The sequence below is a fragment of the Embiotoca jacksoni genome, unplaced genomic scaffold, assembly GCF_022577435.1.
Source record: "Embiotoca jacksoni isolate LCO1_2020_lvr unplaced genomic scaffold, fEmbJac1.0.p SCAF_38, whole genome shotgun sequence".
Taxonomy (NCBI): Eukaryota; Metazoa; Chordata; class Actinopteri; family Embiotocidae; genus Embiotoca; species Embiotoca jacksoni.
Window position 1 is genome coordinate 3,039,740 of NW_027185390.1, and position 25,317 is coordinate 3,065,056.

The following is a 25,317-nucleotide window of genomic DNA, read 5'->3' on the forward strand; positions in this document are numbered from 1 at the left end:
ACACACACACACACACACACACCACACACACTGAGAGGGAAGGAAGGAAGGAAGGAAGGGAAGGAGAGAAGGAGGAGGGACAATATGCTTAGAAAAACATTTGGATGGAATAGAAACAATGAGCAGGTTTCAAGTGGCAAGAGGTCAGTTCATTCCAGGGGAGGCGGTTCGGTCCGATGTCCAATCCCAGCAGCCTCGGCTCCAGTTAACCCCCCCCCCCCCCTTCCTCTCCCCCTCCCCCCCCCTCCCTGTGGTTGACGGTTCATCGGCGGGCGGATTTCGTAGAGGCATTTCCCAGCACGTCTCGCCAGTCGTGTCCCTGGCAGCCATGACACTGTAAAAAGCCGTAACCCCCCCCCCCCCCCCCCCCCCCCCAAATATCCCACCCCACCCCACCCCTCCCATCGCCCCATTGCAGGCTCCAGCCTTGATTCAACCCCCCCCCCCCCCCCCTCCCCGAGGTTCACTCCTCATTCGACGCGCTCTCCTCCGGTGAGAAAATGGCAGCCGCGCCCACCGACGTGGAGTTGTGGGAGGCTGAAATGATGATGACAGTGTGTAGGAGGACGAGGGCCAGCAGGCAGATCTTCAGTCGCCCGCTGCACAGTCTCGGGGGTGGCGGCGGAGGTGACCGAGGCCCCCTCGGGCTGGCACGAAGAAGCCGTCCTTTTTAGCGTGCCGCCCGAAGGGCTGTCCATTTTGGTGTCCCATCGGACGTCGCAGCACACCGCCTCCCCGTCTGACGGATGATCTCCCAGGAGCCCTGCGGAGAGACGCCACACACCGCGTGAGGAAGGCGGACTCCGGCCTGCCCCGATACCCATTCGGCGATTTGGCGTTTCGGACGGCGGACGCTCGTAAAAATGAATTTGCTCCGCGTTTATAATAATTGGGTAATAAATGGCACTCGTATTCTGCAGCTTTCGTTCTCTTCAAATACAGATTCGATTTTACTTTCTGTTGAGCCCAAAAGCCTTTGAGCCAGCAGAATTTCAATCTTTAAGATCTCCAACGACAGGATGAACAGTATATTTATTTTTTGTCACTTTTTGAGAAGTTTTTCCGAATAAAACTAACTCTGACCCACTTTTAACAGGTTCAGGGGTTTTGCCGCTCCAGCCTTTTTTTTTAATCTGACAGCACCAGCGGTTTACGTCACCTAACATCAGCAAACTTTAGCTTACAGTTCGGATACAGTTTGCTCACCTTTGCTTGTGTTACTTTTTACACGTCTTGTTTTTTTGTTTTTTTTTCTCCAAAACATTGTTGAAATTGTTTGTTACAAGTCTTTAGCTGGAAAAAAACGGGGAAAGTCACATTTGATTTTGTCATTCCGTTCAGATGGTGCTAATATCTGATTGGTCCTCAGAAGTACGTGGCATCACCTTTTGTCCAATAAGAAACCAGCAAAATCTCTGGCGTGAAATCACTGAATATTTTCGGTGCATGTGGGACCCTGAGAAAAAAAAAATGTTTTCATTGAAGTACCAAGAAGCAAAACATATTTTTGAGTGGGAAGGAGTTCATAATAAAAGATTAGCTCAACAGATTCTTTTCTAATTTCAGAGAGAGACCTTGGCGTGTTTGGCAAGAAATGTCCTCCAGACGTGTCCTAAATTCTTCTTCGGAATTTACCTGAACAGGACAGCAGTGATTTAAAGCAGCTCGTCTGCGGCGATTGAAAGGAAGCCTCGGTTCAGTTTTAAAAAAAAAAAAAAAAAAACAACAACAAAAAACATCTGTTAATGACAACAACCTCATTTGCGTCGAGGAGTTTTAACTGGAGCGCGGGCGACGGTTATCTCGTTAACACCGGCCCTCCTCTCGGACATCCCCCAGCCCCGTAGCCGGATCGAAACCCACCCCAACCCCGGCGGGCGGGCCCTAATCGCGGCGCGGGGAGGACCGGACGCGGTGACCTCGCAGCTCGCCTCAAATTAAGAGTCCCACAACCACGCGGAGGGTGTGACGCACCGCTGCATCAGTTGATGGCTCGGGGAAGCTCAGGGCTGCCGAGGGAGAAGCTCACTTAGTTCTCGCTGAGCTGAAAGCCGGGTGATGGATGAGGAGGGCGGGGAGCCTTCGTGACGTCGTGTATTTGGTCGCCGTGTTTTTTAGTCTCGCCGTCGCGTGTTGAACTGAACTGCAGCTCCCGCGGTGCTTTGAGAGATGTAAACAGGAAGTCTGCCGCTGCAGTGGATTCAGCTGCTTAGATGCAACCTGAGCCCAGCCTACGTTTGTTTGCATTTTTGGCAATTGGTGCAATCAAAGTGTGGCCGAATTAGCCATTAGATGCACAGGATTGTGGATAATTCTCATTATCATCATAATTATCGTTTCATTCTGGGAAAAAAAAAAACAACAACAACAACAAAAAAAAACAACGTACAAATCCATTTATTTTCAGGCGACTTCTGCTCCGTACTGTTTGCACGTACTTCAGAGATAATGGCATGCTCGGAAAGTGCAAGTCACGGCGAATGTAAAAAAATATGCGTATCGTGTCCGTGCGCTCAGATTTGATTGAGCTGTGACTCAGAGAAGGAGGGCTAATTCTGACGCCCAATGGGGCTTTCAGGCAGTGAGGACTTAAAGTGGCTTAACTGCAGATAGTGCTGCTGCTGCTGCTGGAACTGCTGACCGTGTTCGGGGGGAGTGGGCCAAAAAAAAACAGCAGCCAAACTTTTCCTGTTGATCTGAGAACAGCTGCGTGCACCTGCCCCCCCGCCCCCGCCGCCCCCACATACCCCTCCCCTTCCACCTCACGCCTGCAGCCTGGTCTCACGTCTCCGGTGTCGTCCGTTTCAAACATCATTAACGTCCCCCTTCAACATCAAATTACACTGCGAAAAATACTCCAGTGCAGCCAAATAATCCCGGTTGTTCTAAATTTTAACTGCTTCAGGTGCTATTTTAGGTTTAATCTACGGCCACCGTATGTTTACAGCGTCCCGTGGGGAAACCTGGTGTCACTAAAGTGTCAACGAGCTCAGAAAAAACAATCCCGTGTTCCGCTTTGAGACATCCTAGAGGTTTTTTTGTTTTTGTTTGTTTGTTTGTTTTAAAACGTTGTTTACCGGACGAAGAAGGAGAACTTTCTGAACACGTGATGGGACGTTCAATTCTTCAGTTTATCAGAAGAATTCGAACTTAAAGTCACTGTGTCTGCAAAGTGCAACATTTCCCTCTGAGACGCGGTGAACTCGAAGCGTAAAGTCAAGTCAGATGGACATTTTGGACTCAAGTTAAACGTTCTTAGTTTCGTTCCACCGCCTTGATATATTAGCGGGACGGTTTTCACTTCCGCCGCAAACATTTGGAGAGAAATGTCCAAATGTCCAACATTAAATATTCCAAAAGATACTAAATACGACAATATCCACTTAACCGATCTTTTGCGGCTGTTAAATCCTACTTTTTTTCCTTTATCTTATTATTTATCTTGCAAGGAAGGGCTGACATTTAAATTAGAGGGTGAGTAAAAATCGTCCCAGTATATCAACCTGCGCCGAGGTCACGTCAGCCGCGACAACAAACGGCACAAACGGGTCTTTAGGTCGCTTGCCGTTACGCGTCTCATCCCCCCCCCCCCCCCCCCGGATCACTTGTGCTTTGGCGTCCCGCCAGCGTCTGGTCCTCTGAGGCTGAGTCCTTGGTGATTACCACTGAGTAAACTGCAGTAAATATTGAGAGACAGGCCAAATTCGATTTATCAATGCATTGTTAAAACGTCCTTGTGTGAAGCGCCGCGGCGCCCGCGCCCGCCACTAGATGTCATCAGAAAGCCTTCAGAAAGAAAGCTCTCTTTGTTTTCCTGGAGGGGCAACCATCCAGTCCATACGGAGACGCACGTTCGGGACGAAAAGACGCTATTGGCGAGAATAGACCTGGAGTTGTTGCCCCCCCCCCTCCCCCGCCCTCCGAGGAGCGTGCGAGGCCGCTCGAACGTCCGGGGGAGGGATGCGGGAAGAGTCGGCGAGAAGGTGCTCACCTGTGCAGATGAAGCTGGGGCTGCCGCCGTGGATCAGGTCGTCGTTGTCGGGCAGGATGAACGGGCAGCTCTGCTGGACCTCCAGGCAGTACTGGTGGCACGGGACCTTCTTCTGACAGGACTGCTGGGTGGTGGGGAAATACTGCGCACACAGCCAGGGCTTGTAGGCCGTCTGAGGAGGAAGGAGAAAAGACGACGAAGAGAAAACGACGTTAACTAGATGCGCATTTGTGATCTACTCGAGGACTGGTGGAAGTTATTTGGCTCTGCAATTACCTGGATAGTTAAACCGCTGAGCACCAGATACAGATGTTTTTACGACCAGGGTTCGAGGCATGAATGAAAAGCGAAGCCGCTGGATCAATCTTGATGCAGAGCAGCCAACCAGAAGTAAACTGTTCCAAATGCACTGCACTGATTTGCTTATTTATGGCATATAAATTATGAGGCTGCAGCAGCAGCAGCAGTTAGATCCCCCCCCCCTAAAGAAATCACGTTAAAAGGCACTTTTAACATCACACTAGGGCAGCACCTAATAATTCTTTTTTTAACTATCAATCAATCTGCCAATTATATTCTTGAGTAATCCATTTTTGTCTGTTCTATAAGCTGTCAACAAAATAGCGATAACCGTTTTAAATTGCTTTATTTTGTCCCACCGGCAGCCCGAAGCCAAATATATTTAATTTACCATCATAAAAAACAAAGAAATGCAAATGTGCTTGAAAAACTACTAAACAATTCAGCTCTACTCCACACAGCGAGGGAGTGTTGTGTTGTTGTTGTTGTTGTTGTTGTTGTTGTTGTTTTAATCTGGTGTGGTGTGTTTGGTCGAGTAATAATGCCAACGCAATTGAAAACCAAATGGCACCGAATAAGCTCACCGAATTAAAGCCCGCGTCTTCTTCCAAGTTCGGTTCGCCGCAGTTCGCTGTGAGGCGGCGTGTAATACAAAATGCACAGACTTATGTGTATAAGGAGACAGATGGTGACATGTAATAGCCAAAGCCTGAGGCTTGGAAAGCTTTGCAAAACAAAATGAACCAAGGGCAAACCACAGTCTGGATTCTTTCTCTCTCTCTCTGTCTCTCTTATTTATTAATTTTTTTTCTTTGCTATTTATTCATGCGCTTTTTTTTACTTCGATTAAGACAGGAGGAGATAAATTACAGCAAAGAGCACAGAGCACTGTCACGTAGCGACTGCGACCGGGTTCGGACCGGCCCGAACAAGACAGCGGCGGTTCAGTTGCTGCGTTTTAACAGCCCGAACAACTTTCACGCGCCGCTAAACTACAACGCAGGACAGTTTAGTTCAATGCAGCTACTGTGGCACTGACACGCGTTTTGTTTTCGTCGATATTTCAATATCAGTATTTTAGAGGTAAAGAAACCGAGCGACGTTTCGTTAATTAGCGACAAACCAAAAGTACAATTGAGGTAAAAAAAAAAAAAAAAAAAAAAAAAAAAAAGAAAATATGGATTTCTGGAGCTAGGGAGTACTTTGACTGCCCGACGCGTTCCGGCAACGGCGGTACGACGGCCGTCTCCGCGGCGGGAATCCAAGACAAATGGACAAAAGACAAACGGGGGAGACAAATGTGTGCCGAGTAAAAAAGAGACCGCCTCTGAATCCGCGGCGTCGATTTTTGATCCCCTTTTTCCCATCCGAGAAGACATCTCGTGCTCGTTTCCAGGTTTCCGTTTCTATTTTGACGCTCCACGTGGGATATTGTTGCTCGATTTACAGTTACAAAAAAGGCTCTTATTTATCTAAAACCGGCCACTTGCGCGGCCTCACGCGCGTCCACGCGTTTTTCAGGTCTGAATCTGACGCCAAAGACGCAAGTGGACAAATGTAAACAACCCACCGGCGCCATTAGCGACACGAAAAGGGCTTAGATAAGTATTTCTTTGTGAATGAATTGTAAATCAGTTAAGATTGTGGGAAGAAGAAAAAAAAAAAGAAGTTTATTTGCGCTCAAAACCAAACCGGCAACCTCGGCTAACAAAAATGTCGATTTCGGACACGCGTGACATCACCTGTTTTCAACTGAGCTCCGCCCATTTAAAAAAAAATAAAATAAATAAAAGCAAGAACAACAGCACAAGCGCTGATATCTTGCGAGCGAAGTGTTCAAACGTCGTCTAAAAACGTTGTAATCACGCAGAGCCTCGATGTTAATATTTGAAAGAACATTTAACACAAAAAAAAAAAAAAAAACGACATTTTAGGGCCCTTTAAAAGTGATTATACGAGAATTTATCACGCGAGTGGTTTTTTTTTTTTGGTCTTTGAAAAATATTAGTTGGGATATTTCCCGTTTGCTGCTCGAATACTGCAGAGACGTCGTCGCAAACATAAAACCCAAGGAGAAACGCTGCCGCACGCCGTTAATTATCCCCCGTGTGATTTAACCACAGAGGAGCGCGGGGAGCTCGTAGGTGGGACCGTCGTTGCGGGGTTTTAAGTAGACTCCTCGTGGCTTGGATGTCTGGTTAAATTACACCCAGGTAAATCATCAGCCCTTCCACACACCCCGCCCACGTGGGAGTCTGATTTGTTTCCTGTTTATGCCAACATACTAAGATAACAAACGCTGCACAGGCAATTATAATAATTATAATAATCTGATTATGGTGATGGGAATGATAATGACGAGAACAGTGTGCTTTGCGAAATCGAATATATTCCAGACGCGTACGACTTCATCCTTAATGCATCTGGAATGCGCCGGACCGTCGAGGTTAAAAATCCCCCCCCCCCTCCTCCTCCCGACCACATTTTGCAGGAAACGACGCTCGTCCTTCAAAATAAAAGAGGGAGAGAGAAGAAAAAAAAAAAAAGGTCAACAGTGCAGTTTTAGCACCTTGACGTCAAGATCTGTCTTCACGCAGCGGTGACAAATGCTCTGCTGCGGATGTTCGGCCACGATAAACATGTTCATTCAAACCGAAGCCGCTGCGCCTCTTTGTATGTGCGAGGGTAATTTGGATAGATCACACCGACAGTTTAATTCCCGTGATCCTCTGCTTTTGGCAGCGGCCCTCTCAGCCGTGGAGGGGTTCGACAGCTGAATGCACAGAGGAGAAACGGGCTCGGGGCCAAGATGAAATCACTCAGATCAATGATTGCGTTTGCTTTTTGAGAGTTTGGGGTGTTTTCTTTTTTTTGGTCCGTGACAGAATTTTTTTTTATTGTTTTTTTTGTTTTTGTTTTTTTTGTCTAAGCGCGGCGGCTTCCCGTCTGCGCAAATGGCTGCCGTTTGATTTGCGATGATTTTGCATAAATTCTTGCAGCGGTGAGATAATCTGTCTAGGGATGCCGCGTCTGTCGAGAGAACCAAAACAATGCGATCGCAGCGAGACAGGAAATCTGGGTCCTCCTGAAGAGATGTATGCCGGCAGTTGCCAAGGTAACGGCTTGTTCTGCTTTTCATCAAGAGCTCGACGGGTGCTGCCCCCGCTCTCCGTCGGGTTTCTGTTTCGTGGGCGCATGTTTGAGCGCGCGTCCCGGTCCTCCCGGCGTGAAAAGGGAAGCGTACAAGAGCAAATCGAGTTAGTCGGGAAGCAGGCCCGGGGTCTGATTCGATCAGTCTAATGTGTGATCAGTGTGAATGGGAACCTGGCGCTCCAAAAGCCTCCGTCGCCGCGCGGCTTTAGTCTGCTTCCGACAACGCACCGAAGCCCGGAGACGCGGACGGCGGAAGACGCCGGGCGTCTCGGCGTCTCACCTCCGTGTCGGCCCGCCGCGCGTCAAATCTTCACCTCCGAGACGACATCGAGGAAAACGTCGCCTTCGCCTTTTCGCGCATTTAAAACGTCAACAAAGATGTGAAATGTGCCGGTGAGATGTTTTCTCCCGGTGCTTACAAGCAAATCTTTCTCAAGCCTAAAAATAACATCTCAGAATTAAGATTCAAACGCTGACGCTCTGGCAGATAAGTGTCAGCGGCGCTGGCATTTGAATTTCACCATAGTGATTACGATTATATAAGAAGCAGACTGCAGCAACAAGTCATGCTTCTTATTTTCTCTAGTACATATTCCTCTTCGGGGGGCGAATTGGGACACAGCTTCGGTCTGCTGTCCAGGACTTCGCTAACTACCAGGTAGTCAGCTGCACTACGCGCGTCACAGTCATGAAATTTTGAGTTGATAAACTGTCATAAATATCGTTGCCATCGACGTCGGGGTGACGTTTGGCCACGCCCACTCGCGAAACCACTTCCAAATACGGCACTTTTTTTTTTTAGGCGTTGGCCTGTAAAATACTGTTAAATGTCAAACGAGCTCGTCATTTCAAACCAAAAATGTGCCTTTTGCGTTGCACTCTTCAAGGGGACGCAACAGTGTGCGGGTCTGGATTTGAGTACAGGTTTATGCGCCTGCATAATCATGTATACGAATACATATTTTAGTACGCGATCAATTAGGGGTTAGAAAACCCCAAAAATACATTGAGCGCAGTTCCCAAAATGTCAATCAAATTCAGTCTGAAGACCAAGTGTGCGGATTTTGTGTTTTTTTTTTTTCCCCCCCGAGAGCGTCTGTATTATTAATTTATCGTATCATAAACAGGAGCCATAAAACTGTCATTTGAGCCAATAGGAGTGCATCCCTGAGCTCTACCTCACAAATCAAGCGCCAAGTCAACCGTACTGATGTTGGCTTAAGCTCCCGGGTGTAGAAAAACTTTTAAGTCTGTGAAGCATCAACACTGTTTCTTCCCCGGCAGGACGGTGTTGTCGCGCGCACACGCACACGCACACGCACACACACACACACACACACACACACACAGACACACGCGGCGGCTATAAAGTGGAATGACAGAGACGGCTATAAAAAGCATATGAGTCAGCTGCAGAGTGAGATCCCAGTTAGAAGCTGAATGACACAGATCATTACCACTCACACAAATCACGGCGGCGGCGGAGCAGCTACCTGCGCTATTTCCAGTTTCTTTCGTTTGATGGGAGGCTTTTTTTTTTTTTTTTTTTTTTTTTTTTTTTCCCTGAGTGTGCAAAAAATATCAATCCTGAGACACGAGGAGATGTTTTTGAAGTGGAAATCAAGAGGGGTGGTGGGGGAGAGGGGGGGGGGGGTCACGGGAATTTGTACGAGACTAGGTGGTCCCAAAGAAAGAAAAGCAACTGGAGTAATATTTTCACATCACATCCCACCGCAACATCAAAGACACGCAGTCGATCCGGACAAAATGTTGTTGACGGGACTTTGATGCACTCGCAACTCAAATCTCAGCGGCCGCCTCGGGTCGCTGACGCAACCCTCGGATAATCCGGCAGGACAGGGGGAACGTACGGGTGTCTGTCTCCCCCGCATTGATGTCCGCGCTTATTACGTCCCGCTCCCCGGTGATGTAACGCGTCCGTGTGCGCTCCTGCAAAATGACACGTCGGAGGCAGGGCGTTCTCCTCAAATGAGATGGTTCGCAATTTCGGTGCAACCTTTGTTGCTTATAAAAAAAAATTAAAAAAAAAAAGGTGAGGAGGGGGGGGGCAAAAAAGAAGAGGGTCCACTTTTGAGCTTAAAAACAGAGTATCGGTCATTTAAGCCAAATAGAATAGCAATTAAGTGCGGGGGGGAGGGGAGGGGGAGGAGTGTGGGGTGGGGTGGGGGGGGGGGGTCAAAAGATTAAAACACCCAAAAAAAAGCCCGACACATACAAACCCCATAAAGCCTCAGGATCAATATGCATTTTTACAAACCCGTCAATTAAGCGACACTTTAGTTTATAAACCGCCGGTTTATCTGAACTGCTTTGTTGTACGAAGCGTAAACGCCGATCAAGTGCAAACGAGGTCATTTTCTGAGAAGCAAACAAGTCTGAAAGAGAAGTGTTTCAAAAAAGGTGAAAGCGGTAAACGGAGGCCTTGATTAACGATCCGTCATCGATCGTATTGACGGGTTTCCCAGAAAGCCCGGAGCCCTTTTCGCCGGAAATGCCCCGCGGAGCGCACGGCGTCGTGGGACGTCGGAGCCCTCGGCGTCTGACTGACACGGTCCGGGGACATTTCTCTGATCTGGGCGGGCCGTGTCAGCTCCTGATTGGTGGATCCGCTCCTGTGCGAATGGGTCCGCCAATCGGGACGCGGAGCCAAATGACGGCGCCCGTCCTCCCCCCTCCCCCCCCCGAAGCGTCTTCTGTGGATTAACGACGGGACTATTTTCAGATGGGCCGCCAAGAAAACCAATAAGAAGGAGCGACTTTAGCGAACGACGCCGACACCGACTTCAGAATTTCACGGGACTGGTTGAATGGGAGTCTGCGGAGCCGACCTCTAGTGGCGCTCGGTGGTATTGCACGCTTCAGACCCGGCAAGCTACGTCCGCTTTTAAATGCAGCCGAGCAACACGCTCCCAACAGACTGCTCCACCGGGCCGACGGAGTCAACTTCCATCGCAGGGGAGGGGGGGGGGGGGGGGGACACCCGGTCCTGCCCGACCAATCACAACCCTCGCCTCGAAGTTTGGACTAAAACGCGCGCTCGCTCCGTAGTCCTCCAGTAGCTCGTGCTCGCCACTGAAGCTGCCTGTGTCTGATTAATCGGGCCTCGAAGAACAAAATGGAAGTTAAACAGCCAAGAGGCCTCCAGTCCGCCCACACCGGGATCCCGACACCCCCTCCTCCCGCCGTCTCCGCAGTCAACACCGCGGCCTTGACAACCAAACCGCCGGCGTCGCCGCGCGAGCAAATTCTTCGCTGATATCTCCGGGACGTATTACAACCGTGGCGGGGTGTGAATCTATTAGAAAATGAGACAGAGCCGAGGAGCGAGAGTTCCCCTTCGGCAGCTGTTGTTCCTCGCGAGCCGAGCGCCCGCCCGCAGGAGCCGGGAGAGGCGGCTCTCCGCTCAGGTGGCCACTTGGCAGATCGGACGAGGTGAGGATTTGGAGGGGAGGTCAACGCGGGAACTGTGGGTGTACCGGGTGGCTCCGATAACGGTTCGACATTCTGTCTATTCGGGGCTAAATGGAGCAGCTCTCTTCGACGGATCACAGCGGACCGTAAACCTCCATCAGCAAATATATTGGAACATTTCTCCAAAAAAACAAAAACAAAAATCTGGAACACCTTAAAAAAAAAAAACACACAAAAAACACAGTTTTTACAGCCTTTTGCCAACGTTTTAAATGTTTTAACTTTCATTAATATCAGCGCGTGGCCACTGTGATAAAGTTAGAAGTGGAAAAATGATCAGATATGATTACTGAAAGATAGTAGATCCAATTAATAAAGATGCTTTCATTTATGACTATTTTCCATCCTATTATTGCTTTTTTTTTTTCTCTACAAAAAAAAGACTCAAACTAAACAACAAGTCACATTTAAGAGCTACAAAATATGATGAAAGGTATTAAATTTAAAAAAAAAAATTGTATATTATCTATAATACGAAGCATCTTCCTTCGCAGAAAAAAAAAAAAACACGAGTTTCCCCGTGTTTTCCACATATACGACATACATGTGTTCACACATTACTGCACGGAAATGTTTCGGTTTCGCGTGAGTTTTGGCACATGTGAAATACGTGTGTTAGATACTTCCTCTGACTTACTGTGCAGCAGCGTTCGTGCAAAAAAAAATAAAATAAAATAAAAAAAAAAAGCACCGACAGTGACATTTATTCTGGTTTGAAACGGTTTCTCTACTTCCAGTCTCACATTGAAGCCTCAGTTCCCTTCGAGCAGAAAGAAAGAACAACAAGCGTTACATAACAATGTTATTGACTGACTAGAATGAATCTGATCTCAACATGTTTCTTTGAGATATACTTCGATGCCCTCGTTTTTTGGTTTTTTTTGTTGCTTTTTCTGTTTTCTACGTTCGGCGATGGAAAATGAACTGAAACGCCGTGTCGCTGTCCGATTGGCTGATGAGTTTATTACTGTATTTAATTAAGAAGAAGAAGAAGAAGAAAGACCCCAGTTATTAGTGGGAAAGTCACACGGTTAATTGCTTTAGTGTCAGCCAGGATACACAGCGGGTCAAAGGTCAGCGTACTTCTGAAACACCAACAAGAGGCTTCTGCTTTCATCACTGACGTGGCACCAGCATGTTCTCGAGCTGACGGTCAAAAAAAACTCTTCAAATGAGCCGCACCGTTGCTTTGGCTGACGTGTATTGTAAGATTAGTCGTCAGAGCATCAAAGTACAAAAGGACAACAAACAACCAAGAACTCACGAGTATCACAAACAGTCAAAACTGTGTTTATTTACCTTTTTGCCAGATCGACTCGTTTTTATGAGTTTGCCTTCAGAAACACTTTCTGGACGGTTCGGACCCATTACGGGAAATTGAGGCAGCGTGTCGTTAAACAAGAGAAAAAGAGAAAGACATGGACATGAAAGGAAAAAATACGTCGCGACAGCAGACAGGTAGAGGAGAATATTACTGTACTGTGGTAAAAAAAAAAAAAAAGGTATTTTCAGAGGTAAGTAAGTGCTGGTCGTAATGCCACAATAAAAATAATGATTAATTCCTTTTTTTCTCCACTCAAATGAAAAAGTGCAGCAGCTGAACACGACAACACGACGACGCCGGACGCACGCCGTCGACAAACCGGCCGTTGTCAAGTGTACGGACGGAAGTGCGTCACGCAAGGCCCGTTTCAAATTACAACGTGAATGCCAAAATCAAACGTGTACCGAAAAAAAAAAAACGTGAAACCTGGGTTCAACTGCTTCCTCTCCTCTCCTCTCCTCTCCTCTCCTCTCCTCTCCTCTCCTCTCCTCTCCTCTCCTCTCCTCTCCTCTCCTCGGCCCTGCCTGCTGCCTTGTTTATCAAGCAGAAGACGTTTCAGAGCAGAGAAGGAAGATGATGTAATATCACCTCTGCGGGGGGAAAAAAAAAAAAAAAAAAAAAAAAAAATTGTGAATGAAGCTGCTGCTTTCCTCCATCATGGTCCGTTTAACAATGCGAGTTAATTTGGCTTCACGGCATCCTTCTGGGATGCGTTTTAATGCACTAAAACCATTACACAATCCCATAAATCACAGACGGGGCGGCGCAGCGCACTCTGTCACACTGCAAATCAACTTATTGCATAAGACGGCTGCATACGTCCCGCACAGAGAAATTGAACGGGAGGAACTGGAAGTGTAGAAAAAAACAAACAAACAAAACAAAAAAAAACAAAAAAAAACACGTCCTAAACAAAACTCACGTCAAGTGGCTGACAATTCATTCACGGGGACAAACATCATCCTCAATCACCATCGAGCTTACCACACAATATCAAACGTCACCTTTTACCCAGTCCACCAGTATGAACGCGGCTGGGAGAAGGCTCTTAAGGAGGGCACGCGCGATGAGACGGAGAGGTACCTTGCTGGGGAACGAAAGGAGGGAAGTCAGATAATCCCATTTGTGCCGAGAGGCGGGGAATTTAGATGTGATCGTGCGAAGGCAGAAACCGAGTCGTTTTTTTTTTTTTTTTTCTTCTTTACGTCGGACGCCGCCGGCGACGGAAAACGGTATTTCCTATAAGGTATTTCCTGGCACTATAATGCAACACGGCACAAACCGACCGGGATACGCATTCGGGCTTATATCTGCCTTATACCTCCCCGTCCCTCCACCCACCTGCAAAAAAAAAAAATGAAAATAATCCACTTCAATACCGATGCAGACAACAGGAGCGTTAGACTAATTGATGATGGAGTTATTAGTCTGACCCTTAGGTGTTGCACAGAAAAAGAACATCCTGCTTGAAACATCTTCATTTTCCTCACAATTACGAAGCCCTCAAAACTGATGAATGTTTTTACTATAATTACATCGGTGCCTTCATTTATTGCTTAAACAGGAGAACAGCTTGGCAGCAAAAATGCAATTCATCTCCAGGGAGGGTTGTATAAGGAAGTATCGTGATGACACATCTGTCTGGGTTTTCCTTTGGTACAACATTTGTTGTTTTTTTTAAATCTTGAAACAGGAAAAAGAAGACAACATTGAAATGTCTTGTTATCAAAAATACAGCCATTTAATTTGTCATTTATAGACACGAAAGGAAACTCGGGTCTTTTTTAACCCGGACCTTATTTTTCCATCGTCGAAGTGACTAAAGGGGACAACGATGTTTTAAATTGGTTCGGTATTGAGTGAGGCCTCTTCATGCGGCTCAGGTTCTTAATATATCTGTCTGACAAACGTTATGAAAAAAGATCCCAAACCCGGAAACAGAAGTTTGTCTCTGAAATCTCACGAAAGGAAGACAACGGTGGCGGATGGAAGTGTTCAAGTAAAAAAAAAAAAAAAAGATGCGGCGAAGTGTCAGCTGAAGGAAAAACTAAATAGTTGTTCGAGTTCGTGCAGTTTCGAATTTGCTCGAAGAAAACTTTATTTGACCCTTTACAGACCAGTTCGGCGACACAAACGTTGCGTGCACTGCAGTAGGAATTTAGGGGAACATCTGTGTAATGACAGGTCGAGAAAAAAAAATCCAGACTTTGTATTTAATGAGAGAAGTTGACTTTTTTTGGAATGGGAGTCTTTAGGAGCCGGAGATGTTTTTTTCCCCCCCCGAGTGGCCCTTAGTGGTATTGCACTTTAGGGCACTTCTGCATTGGCTCTAGTTTTCAAACCAAACAACAAGATGTGGGGCAGCCAGCTTTTCTTACTCTAAATTTGAAATTCATTTGGAGAAGTTTCTAAAAATGAAAAGCATGAATTTTACATTTTAAAATGATTTTGGCTTCCAGCACGACATCCGTCACAGAGAAACGGCTTCGGGAGGAAGCACCCAACAAAGGACAGCTGGACTGCAACTGTGCCTGAGATGTATCCCATTCTAATATTTTGTGCGCTTAATGATTAAAAAAAAAACAACCAAAAAAACAAAAAAGATTTTTCCTCCTCGGCTTCCAGCAGAAACAGGTTCAATTTCCCTTTTTTTAAAATGATATTCCCATCCGAACGGTTTGAGAAGTCTTACTGGTTTCTGGAGATATTTTCCAACGACTGTAAGCGTTACGAAATGACATTCTGTTTTTTTTGTTTTTTTTCAAACGTCGGCGGCCAATTGACTCGTACAGAAATCGATAATGACCTCTGTGACCCGCACGCGTGCTAATCGGGGTGCAAACAGGGGCTAAAAACAAACCCTCGCGGCTCCTCGGAGATCTGGTGTTGGAGTGAACTCGGAGCTTCCTAAAGTCAAAGCGATGATTACTATTCGTCTTCGCCTTTGATTGGCATCGTCGCTGTATGTCGGAGAAACGGCTCCTTAATGTCGTCCGTCATTGAAATGCCGCAGAGGTTAGGAGAGGGCCGTTGATTGGGTAACCCGCGGTAACCCGTTTCGCCCGTTACGGTTTCCCTCCCCTCGCCATCTCTCCTGTGATCCGACCGGCTCCCCGGACAATCCTTCACAGTTAAAAAAAACAATATGGAAGCGCTGCCGTGCACTGCAGCAGCTATAACCCCCCTCCCCCGCTCTCTCTCTCTCTCTCCCCCTCTCCTCCTCCCTCATTAGCATTCAGCTCAGGGATCTGCCCATTCATAAAAGGGGGCTGTCGTGGAGTGGGCCAGGCATCTTGAAGGGACAGAAAAAAAAGAAAGGAAAAAAAAAAAAAAAAAAAAAAACCTCTCCAAGGTCAGCGTTCACCACCGCCGCAGGAAGGCACAATGGCGGAAATCACACGTGAGCTCGGGCGGCTCTCGTGCGAACCCGAGACGGGGCGAACAATGCAACGCACTGCAACAGTCCGTCGTTTCATTAAAGAGCAGGAGGCTCCGTGAGACCGGAGCAGACACACACACACACACACACACACACACACACACACAATGTGTCAGCTGATATGAATAATAAATAAAAGGCTAACAAAGGCAGCAATTACAAAACAAAAACAAAACAAAAAAAAAAAATCGAATAAATAAAAGCCCGGGTGATCAGAAGATGCTCATGCAGATGAGATGAAGCACATTAACACCGGAGCAGAAGTGATAGATTGGTACATGAGAGAGTCTGTATCCATGTCTCGTTGTCAAGTAGGAGGCACTGTGGGATGAGCGAATCAAAGCAGCAGCAGCAGCAGCAGCAGCAGCAGAAGCAGCAGCGCCCGCATGTGAGCCACTTCCACTCCGTGAGTCGTCATAATCGCTGCCGGTTTTTGATGTGCGCGCACACAAAGTCACCGCAACGCAAAGAAACACATCTGGAAGAGAAGAGACAAAGTAAAAAAAAAAAAAAAAAAATAACAAATAAATTAAAATTTTTAAAAAACCGCCGCGCCGATACGGGGCCGGGGGACCCGCACGGCTGACGAAAGCATCTGCGGCCCGTTTGATAGACGACTTGTTGTCTCGAGTTCGGCGAGTCCGCACGCTGAACTCATTCATCGTTTCTGACTCGACGATAGCGCAGAAAGGAAAAAGGGGAAAGGGAGCGTCGCAAATATGCCGCAACTGTCATGTGTTTGTTGAGATATGCCGCGTGAAAATAGTTCAAACAATCATCGACGACCGAACGACGCTCCGCCGCTAAAATGTCGCCCGTCCTTTTTGATCCGCTCCCGTTTGCCCTGTTAAAGTTACGACGTTGCCCTCGACACTTCACGTCTCGGTTTCAAATTAAAAGCCCCGTCATGTTTCGGCGGATGGAGACACGTGTCTTCAAGCTTTTATTGTGAAACATTTGCAGGAACGTCTTGCGACTGAAATCAGACGACGCTTACAGATGTCTAATTAGCTCCCTGATTACGACAATCTGGTCTCGAGAGCGACTCTGAAGATTTTCGATGACATTTTGTAGAAATAACCGATTTTTTTTTTTCCTCGATTAACCGATTTTTTTTTGTTGTTGTTTTGCCTCCAAACTCAGACGCTCAAACCTTTCCCCGAACCCAACGAGGTAAAAAACATGACATCTGGGTTTAGATGTCGTTTCAGGACCCCCCGCCTGACAGCTGATATCTTTGTTGTTACGCATCATTTACCGCACGATTGCATCGCTGTCCGTATTGCAGGAAGAGGAATAACAGATGAAACGCTGGTGTCTTTCTAAACTGTACATCCCCTCCTCTAACACACACACACACACACACACACACACACACACACACACACACACACACACTTGCTCCCAGGTCGTACGGCGCGATCAGACAGGCTCAGATAGTGACATGATGTCTTCACCGAGCTCAGCTCTGCCCTATTTCGGTCGGAGGAGCTGCCCACTATCAAATGAAGGACGAGCGAACACGGAGCGCTCAGAGTAAATCAATAGGGATCAACCTCTCGGTATTGCTGCCGCCCGTCTCTCGGGCTCAAAAAAAAGGAGCCGAGATCAATGCAGATGTGTGCGGTTGACAAGGATCTAAAAGAGGGGAGGATGCTGCGGCCGCTGTCCTCCTTTCCACTGGCGCACAACACCGGCTAAGATTAGACTTTCAATTGGACCTGAAGGGGGTGGGGACGGGATTTGTGCAAAGACGGGGATTGTGTTTTGGAAATGATTTCGCATTAAAGTAGCGATGTGGTAAAAGCAGGAGAAGCCGTATCTGCTCCCCCCCCCCCCCAAAAAAAAAAAAAAAAAAGACGGAGCAATAAGAGAAAGTCGGAGCAGATAAGAAGTTCCTCAGACGCGGTGATTACTCGGCCGTTCGCAGGCAGGTGCCATTCAAAACTCACAAATGAGGAAAATTACCGGGGAGGAAAGAAGTGGGCCGACACCTGCGCCGCCGCTTCATTATTCCTGTCGAGCAATTTTCACTTGTGGAAAAGATTGCAGGTATTTTCGGTCTCGTGCTGCGATCACGTTTGGGGAGGAGCTGAGAGAGGTCCAGAACCAAGACGAGGTTTTGGCCGTCTTCCACCGCCGAAATTGGACCAAAAACAAATTCATACTCACGACTGGACCGTCATAATCATTACAAGTACAACATCTACATAAAAAAGAACAACAACACGTGCTGTTGTTTGAACGGCACTTTTGAGTTGCTGCAGTTGATTTACACGAGTTTCTCTGACGGGATTTTCCAGTTTGAGGCGCGACTGTTGTAAATTCTCAGCAGCCGGACAGATTTGCTCCTCGATTGCATTTCCGCATCGAAGACGTCGCGACACGCCGTCGACCGGAAACTAGATATGTCTCGGATTAGTTTGTGGTAAATTAATCAAACTTATTTGGGGATCTGTAACATTTAAGCACCAGAAAAACTGAAAAGCTTTAAAAAAAAAAAAAAAAAAAAAAAACTGCTTTTAGTTGAACAAACAAATTGCGACAAACAATCAGTGGGAGTTACCCACTTTTGAAAAACGAATCCCGTCGCCACCGAAAGGAGTGACACGGCAGCGTTCTCAAACAAATACCAAAACAAAGTTTAACATTTGAGTCATTTTTAAGCAAAGACTCGCTGCTTATGAGAGGCCACTCGAGGCTTCAAAAGTGAGTGAGGAGCCCGACTTCACCGCAGATACAAAGCCGTGCCGATACAGATTCTGTCGGCCCGCCTCTTTGCCCATATTTGGATCAGAGGGCAGCGGGGCGGAGTCCGGCGCTGCCGCCCACACCGAGCTTTAAAACCGCTCCACGGGTGACGCCGCGGAAGCTTCCGTCCATATTTTATTCCCGTCTACGTTCCACGTGAACGGGCCCTAAAAATAGCCCTCGAGCATCGCGGGCAGGAAACGCGTGAAATAACGTGAACAAGCAATCGGTCATCGTGCTGCCAAGTATTCGAGGAGCTTTGTTGTTTCCCTGAGAACATCTGACATTCTGGATATATAAAAAAAAAAATGTTTTTAAATGCTGCCGCTCATTAGTGCGCCGGTCCCCCCCGTTTCAGTGTTTTTCGACCGCGGCCCCGCTGTCAAGATGAATGGTGGGTTCTCACCGCGTCAGATGATGGAGGATCCCATTGTGAGGAACGGGCACGCCCGGCCGTGTCCGCCGTGTGATGTCTCACCTCGGGATCAAAGCACCACCCGCGGACAAGGAGCGCGGCTGACGTCCTCACTCCGAAAATGTCGGAGGTCGTCCCCGTCGGCGAACGCTGGCCGTCCCCGCCTCCGCGGCGCGCCGAGACAAGCGAGGCAGGGGTCTCGTTTATTTGTTTAACGTTGCCACACTTTACCGACCCAGCGTGCGCCGTAATCTCGCCGTATTTACGGAGGGAACGCACACGCACACGCACACGCACACACGCATGCGTCTGAGCCGGCGGCGCAACTCGTGCACCGCTCCGGCTTCTCCGAGGCAGGTAGCCATTAACTCAACGAGGGCTCCGCATTATCGTTTGAGTCACGCTGCTCTTTGAGCTCGAGCAAACCTATAATCAAGAAGGTGACATAGAGGGGTCATTGTTCTCGAAATTAACAGCTTGACTAAATCACTGTTTTCCCCACAAATGCCAAGAGGTGCGCTCGGAGACCGGGACCGAAAACTAGGCGGCGGATAAAAAAAAAAAAAAAGCGGAATCGCGCGCGGGGCTTCGGTTCGGGAAAGGAAAACCAGAGAGGCCGGAGCGTGGCGCAACATCTGGGGCATCTTCAGCTGCCGTCAACGGGACTGCTCCTCAAATGATATTCGCTGGCAAGGTCGGTGGTGCTGGCTTAGCCGTTTCTTTATTTTCCCGTGCAGCTGGACGGCACACTTTTTGTCCCTCACTAACCGCTCGGCCTACAGTACGTCAAGTCCGCTAAACCCGAGGTGGCAGCAAATAATCCAGCGTTTCCTGGCGTTTTTTGGGGGGGGGGATTCAAAAATCGACTGCAACCACGACTTAAAAACAACCGCAGGTCGGTTCAATCGACTCGTCGTTTCAGCTGTATCCGGATCGGACGAATAATTTCACCGCGTCACCTGGCTTTGAACTGCGATAGCACAATTAAGACCCGGACGTGTAAAAACCTCCTTCCGTGTTTGTGCCGAAGATAAATTGAAGTACAGCAGCCTCCAGCTCTTTTGTGTTCTCACCGAATGTGTGTGAATGATGTTGCCTAAAAAGCCGGTGTTGTCTTTATCCCGATTGAGACATTCGACAGGGAATAAGGGTATAAAAGAAAGCTGTCGGATGAATTCACACAAAAAGGCGGTTCAGTTCAGTTTTTTATTTATTTATTTATTTTTATTTTTTTGCTTGTCTAAACAGAAGCTAGTTTTCCAAACTAGGCCCAGCTCCTGTGCGTGTCGGTCTAATCGAAATGTATTGGGTTTGTATAAACAGCGCAGATGGCCTGATTAGATCCGGTTTGGTGTTTTTTTTTTTTTTTTTTTATGCTTATCCTTGTGTCTCTGCTGCTGTTTGGGTGAATGGAAGCCATCTGGGATTGGCCAGGGCTTCTGTGAATGGAGCTGGGGAGCACCATTCAGCGCCGCGGACAGCCCCGCACGGCCGCGGAGTTGTGGAGCTGTCCCTGGTGCTGAAACGCAGCGCGACGGTCCTGTGGAAGCTGGGCTTCTACGGAGCTGTCCGCGGTGCTGAAACCCGTTTGACCCACCGCGCTCGGTTCAGGAGCTGGTGAACAGTCACAGCTCGGGGCCTGTAGCCGAAACGCGGCCTGCGTGCGGGCCTAGTAACGAGCAAACGAAGCGGACAAAGACTTCCGGCACATTAGGCAGGGAAACCACCTCTTGACTTTAATGAAACGCTCTCGATATGGAGTGGGGCGGCCATGATGAACACCTGGCGGACTGCGACAGCGCACACGGCGCGCGCACACACACACACACACACACACACACACACACACACACACACACACACACACACACACTCCAGGAGTTGTTTGCATAAGCCATCAGCCTCCTTCCGGCTCATTAAAATGTGATAAACGCAAAAGGCTATAAAAAAAACTGAAGGCCCCGTCGATGGCGAATTATGGGCTAAAGAAGTGCCGTCAATGTCAAAGAACAGAGACTGGAAGAGGGAGAGAAATGTCTCTGGGTGCTGGAGGGGTGAGGGGTGTGGGGGGGGGGGGGGGGGGGGGGAAGAAACACACACTATAGCAGGGCCTCCATCTGCACATTAGCATGGGGCCTAAACACAATGAGGAGATGAATGAACATGAGGCCCGGAGCCGGGAGTCTCCTTGAATCTGTCATCCGTCTCCATGGTGACAGGAGGAGGAGGAGGAGGAGGACCAAAACTGGCATCTATCCGGGCCCAAATCAACAGATGGCCACCACGTCAACCCCCCCCACCTCCACCCCCTCCCCCCAAAGCCCCCAACACCACCACCACCACCACTCCACCCCCTTTTTTTTTTTTTTTTTTTTTTTTTTTTTTCTTTTCTTCCCTTGCAGCCTACCTTGCACTGCTCCATGCACGTCCTCACTGAATAAGCCCCCGGCTCGTATTTCTGAGTCAGGAGCTCAAAGTCCTCGTATTTCTCCTGGGCGTGCTGGTCGTAGCGCTGGTACGCCTGGACGCACAGGCTGCATCTGGCCGTGTCGCCACCGCCGAGCACGTCGAAGCTGCAGTTCAAATTGTCCGGACTTGTCGAGCCGTAGAACAAATCCAGCAGGGAGTAGGAGTTACAAAAGGAAAGGTACAAATCGCTCATATTTACAGCCCGCGTCCCCTCTCGGTCGGAAAGGCCCTTGCACAAATCGTCGGCATCTGCGAAAGTAAAGCAGTCTTGAGATAAACTATCCTGGTGGCAAGTTTCAAGGCGCCACAAATGTTTGGTAGAGTTTCCTATAAAAATATCATCTGGGTTTCCTCTGAGGCTGCTGTGTGCTGAGTGGGTCTGGGGTGAGAGGAGGTGGGAGGAGGCAACTTTGTCCCAGGTCCGGGGCAGTTTGGCCTCGGCGCAGAACCACAGGTGATCAGAGAGGAGGATGGTTAAGAACAGGAGGGATGCCAAGGACAGTCGCCATCTCTGCGCCCTCTCTGAGTCGGTGAATGGCTTTTGGTTGTCGCGGGGGGGCTCTAGCCAGATTTGGAAGCCGTCGTCATCTTCTTGCTGCCAACACGTCCCAGCACCCCTGGTCATATTTTGGGAACCGGCCGACTCCACCGTGGGGGCTCCTCTGCCGCAACAGTCATTGACGTCGGGTCCGCTTCGCGTTTTCCTCCCCTCAAGTGTCGGGCGGTGGGTTGTCCCGGCTTGCCTTTGCGATCAGCGGTAATTCCCATTAAAATAAGCGTGGGCCGGATGGGAAATCAGACGCTGGCGACCACGGGCCGCATCCTCCATGGCTGAGCGGTGAAGCCGCCGTCCTCCCGTCCGCCCTGAGCTCCGCTCCGCGCCGCGCCGCTCCGCTCCTCTGCGTAGCCTCGACTCCGTTTTTAGAAACACTCACCGACGCGTTTACGTTTTCCCCGGCCTCGGTCGAGCAGGGACAAGGGCGCTATCCTCTTCCAACATGGCGAAGCTGTGTGCCTTTGTGTCGGCGGATGGCCCCGCAGCCCGGAACAGACCTCTTTTTCTTTTTCAAGCCCTCGCCGTCTTCATCTCGCTGCCGTTGTCAAGTTGCCGCCATGTTCGCCAAGAGACGGTGTGTGTTTGCAGGAAGCGGAGTGAAGTCGGCGACGATAGCACGCAGCGTTTCCGGTCATTACTTTCAAAATAAAGGTCTCAAACTGATTGGTGTTGCTTTGTGCAATACCTCAGCGGTTTGCATATATTTAGACCCCGTAAGTAAACCCAGAACTGAACCACTGAGTCCTCATCACAGATTACAAGTAGCTGAACCAAATAAAAAAAAAATGTTTCTCCTGCGGATTGTTTTAAGTTATTTAGAAAGCTTTTAAAAGTAAAAAAAACACAAAAAAAAAAGGTAAACATACTAACATAAACGAGCTAACAACAACAGTCAACATTAGAGAAGAATGGGTTGCAACCGGGGGGGGGGGGAAGAGAAGAGCGGTGCGTAAAAAAATAAACATTTGTTTAAAACATAATTTATCACTCGACTGTCATTTTAAAGTTCCCTTCCTCTCGTAAACATGGTCTTCTTCTTGTACCTGCAGTTGAATGTTTGCGCTTCACTGTGCAGAGAAATGAATGAGCAGAAAACTAGAAGGCTCTGGACTTGTTTTTTTTAGTGGGAAACCATATCGGACAGAAAATTATCATTCAAAGTATTTCACATACATCTTAAAACATATCTGGGGGAGGACTTTTAGCTACTTAGTCAGAAATTACATTTACGGAAGTGCATTGTTGAGCTCAATAAATCAAAGGAAAAATTACGTTTTAGTTTTGAAGCAGAACCAGATCAGATTTCATATTAATCATACACCGTTGGCAGAAGCTAAAACAATGTTCAGTAGTGCATTTTATTTTGAAAGTGATATCGCCCAACATCCGGTGCTGCGCTACTTAATCTCACAAACTTGGTAAAACGTCTCCATCTCTGACGTTGTGCGCGCGCACCGCAGCCGCCGCATCTCTCGGCAACAAGGGCGCATCAAGTCAGAGAGCTCGTGCTGACATCTCACCAGAAATGTTGCAACTTAGACTTCAAAATTAAAGCTTATGATGTCAGGCTTTTCTTTTTTTTTTTTTTTTTTTTAAATAAACATACTTTCTGCTGTCGAGATGCAAAGGACAAGAAACACAGAGACCAAAAAAAAAACAACAAAAAAAAGAAAATCACCTCTTCAGATAAAACCAAGCGGGTGGAGGGATGATACCGAACAGCAAAACGTGCCGACATGCTGATGAGGACTTTACAACACGTGTTTTATTTTGTAATTTCCCACCAGCAGACTCACTACAGCCTCCCTTGTGGTTGACTTGATGCTGGACCAATCAGACAAGTTGTTGCTCACCTGGTTTCAGCTTCTGGCAAGATGCTTTCATCCAGTGTTTTCTCTTTAAAAGGACAACACCAACACTTTTCTCTGTTGAAGCCCATTCAGTGTACTTCACAATAAAGCCACCGGTTTTCAAAATCGCGAGGGTCGTTAAAATGTCTCGTAAATTGGCTTGAATTTGCAGCAGCCCACAATTTATAGCATTTCTTTTTCGTTCAGATTAAAGTATCAGTTACAAAGACGTAATATTTAAAACCAGTGGGCCTAAACATAGGGTTCGGGGCACCCAAAGGGGTCAGGAGATAAATCTGAGGGGAGCGAAAGAGGTCCCTCTGCAGCTGCGTGTTTCTCACCTCCTGTCTGTAACGCTTGAAAGTCTTCCTGTATGCGTGTAAATAAATACATACATACATAAATAAACAAACAATATCAAACTCTGCAGGGGAAAAAAAATAAATAAAACAAATTCCCCCACAAAAAGTTTTGATCGTCTTTAAAATGGGGAAGAAAAAAAAATCAACCCACTTTGTTACTTTACGTATATTCTTATTCCTTCTAGACTTCAAGAGCTTGGCGTCTACCTGCTCTCAGTTAAATGTCATATATTTAAGAGGCCCTGAAAAGAGCTCGACTTGCTGTTGTTTTTCCACTGAATGTCTTCAGCGGAGGCGGGCCCGGGCCTAATTGCTGCAGACAAACGTCCCCCCGCGGGCCCCGAGGCTCGAGTCCTCCCTCCTCCGGAGCCGCTTTATCTCCGCCTAGCGCTCGTAGCCGCTGGTCGTCCGGGGGCCGCCTGCGAAAGCGTTTGTTTTGTCGCTCGGCCGCCGCCGCCGCCGCGCCGGCTCTCCGGTAGCCGCGGCCCAACTAATGAGAGCATTTATCCCGTTAGGGCGTGGTGTTCCCGCGACGCTAGCCGTACGGCGGGCCGCTCGGGCTTTTTTTTTTTATTTTTTTTTGCCAAGACTTCACACTCACAATGCCACGCAGGAATAATCACCGGTTGAGTACCTCTAATTAAAGCCTGTCACTCAGACGCTCACTCTGCATCACCTGGAAATAGTCCGGAGTGGGCGACGGGTTCCAGAGCGCTTACTGAGGCACATCGCTTTTTTTTTTCTTTTTTTTTTTTAAACTATTAAAAGATAAAGATCGTGTTTCTCTCGTGCTTTTGACCAAAGCGGTACAACATTCAAAAAAAATAATTGGGATTCATTTGTTGACGTGAAAACGGCAGAAAAAGTGAAACGCCCCAACCCAAACGGGGAGCTCTACGACGTGTCGACGAGAGGCGCCCTTCGTCACGGATCGTCAGGAACAGGTACCTCATCGCTTTTACTTTGAAAACGTATCCATGCGGCATTTGCACCGAACAATGCCCGGGGACGCCGCGGGCAGCTTACCTGCACCCTGGAGACGACGGCAATGAAGGTTATAACATATCAGCGACTCCCGAGACACACCGCTGACATTTCTGGAGACAGGAAAACACGGCGGCGTCCTCGCTGGAGGGGCCTGGAGCCGAACCGGTTTTAACGTACCCCCGTGGTGTCCCTGGGAACCCTCTCCGTCGGCCGTCGCCTCACACAGAT

The 25,317-nt window shown here is 48.1% G+C and overlaps 1 protein-coding gene across 1 annotated transcript; it reads right to left on the bottom strand.

Annotated features, from left to right (window-relative positions):
* Positions 1-455: 455 nt before the first annotated feature.
* LOC138208434 (NALCN channel auxiliary factor 1-like) lies at positions 456-25,256 on the bottom strand. Its single transcript, XM_069166281.1, is given in 4 exon segments — positions 456-610; positions 612-763; positions 3,992-4,163; positions 21,273-25,256. Coding segments are annotated over 4 exon segments (1,158 nt in total). The 5' UTR covers positions 21,960-25,256; the 3' UTR covers positions 456-463.
* Between the last annotated feature and the right edge of the window lie 61 nt (positions 25,257-25,317).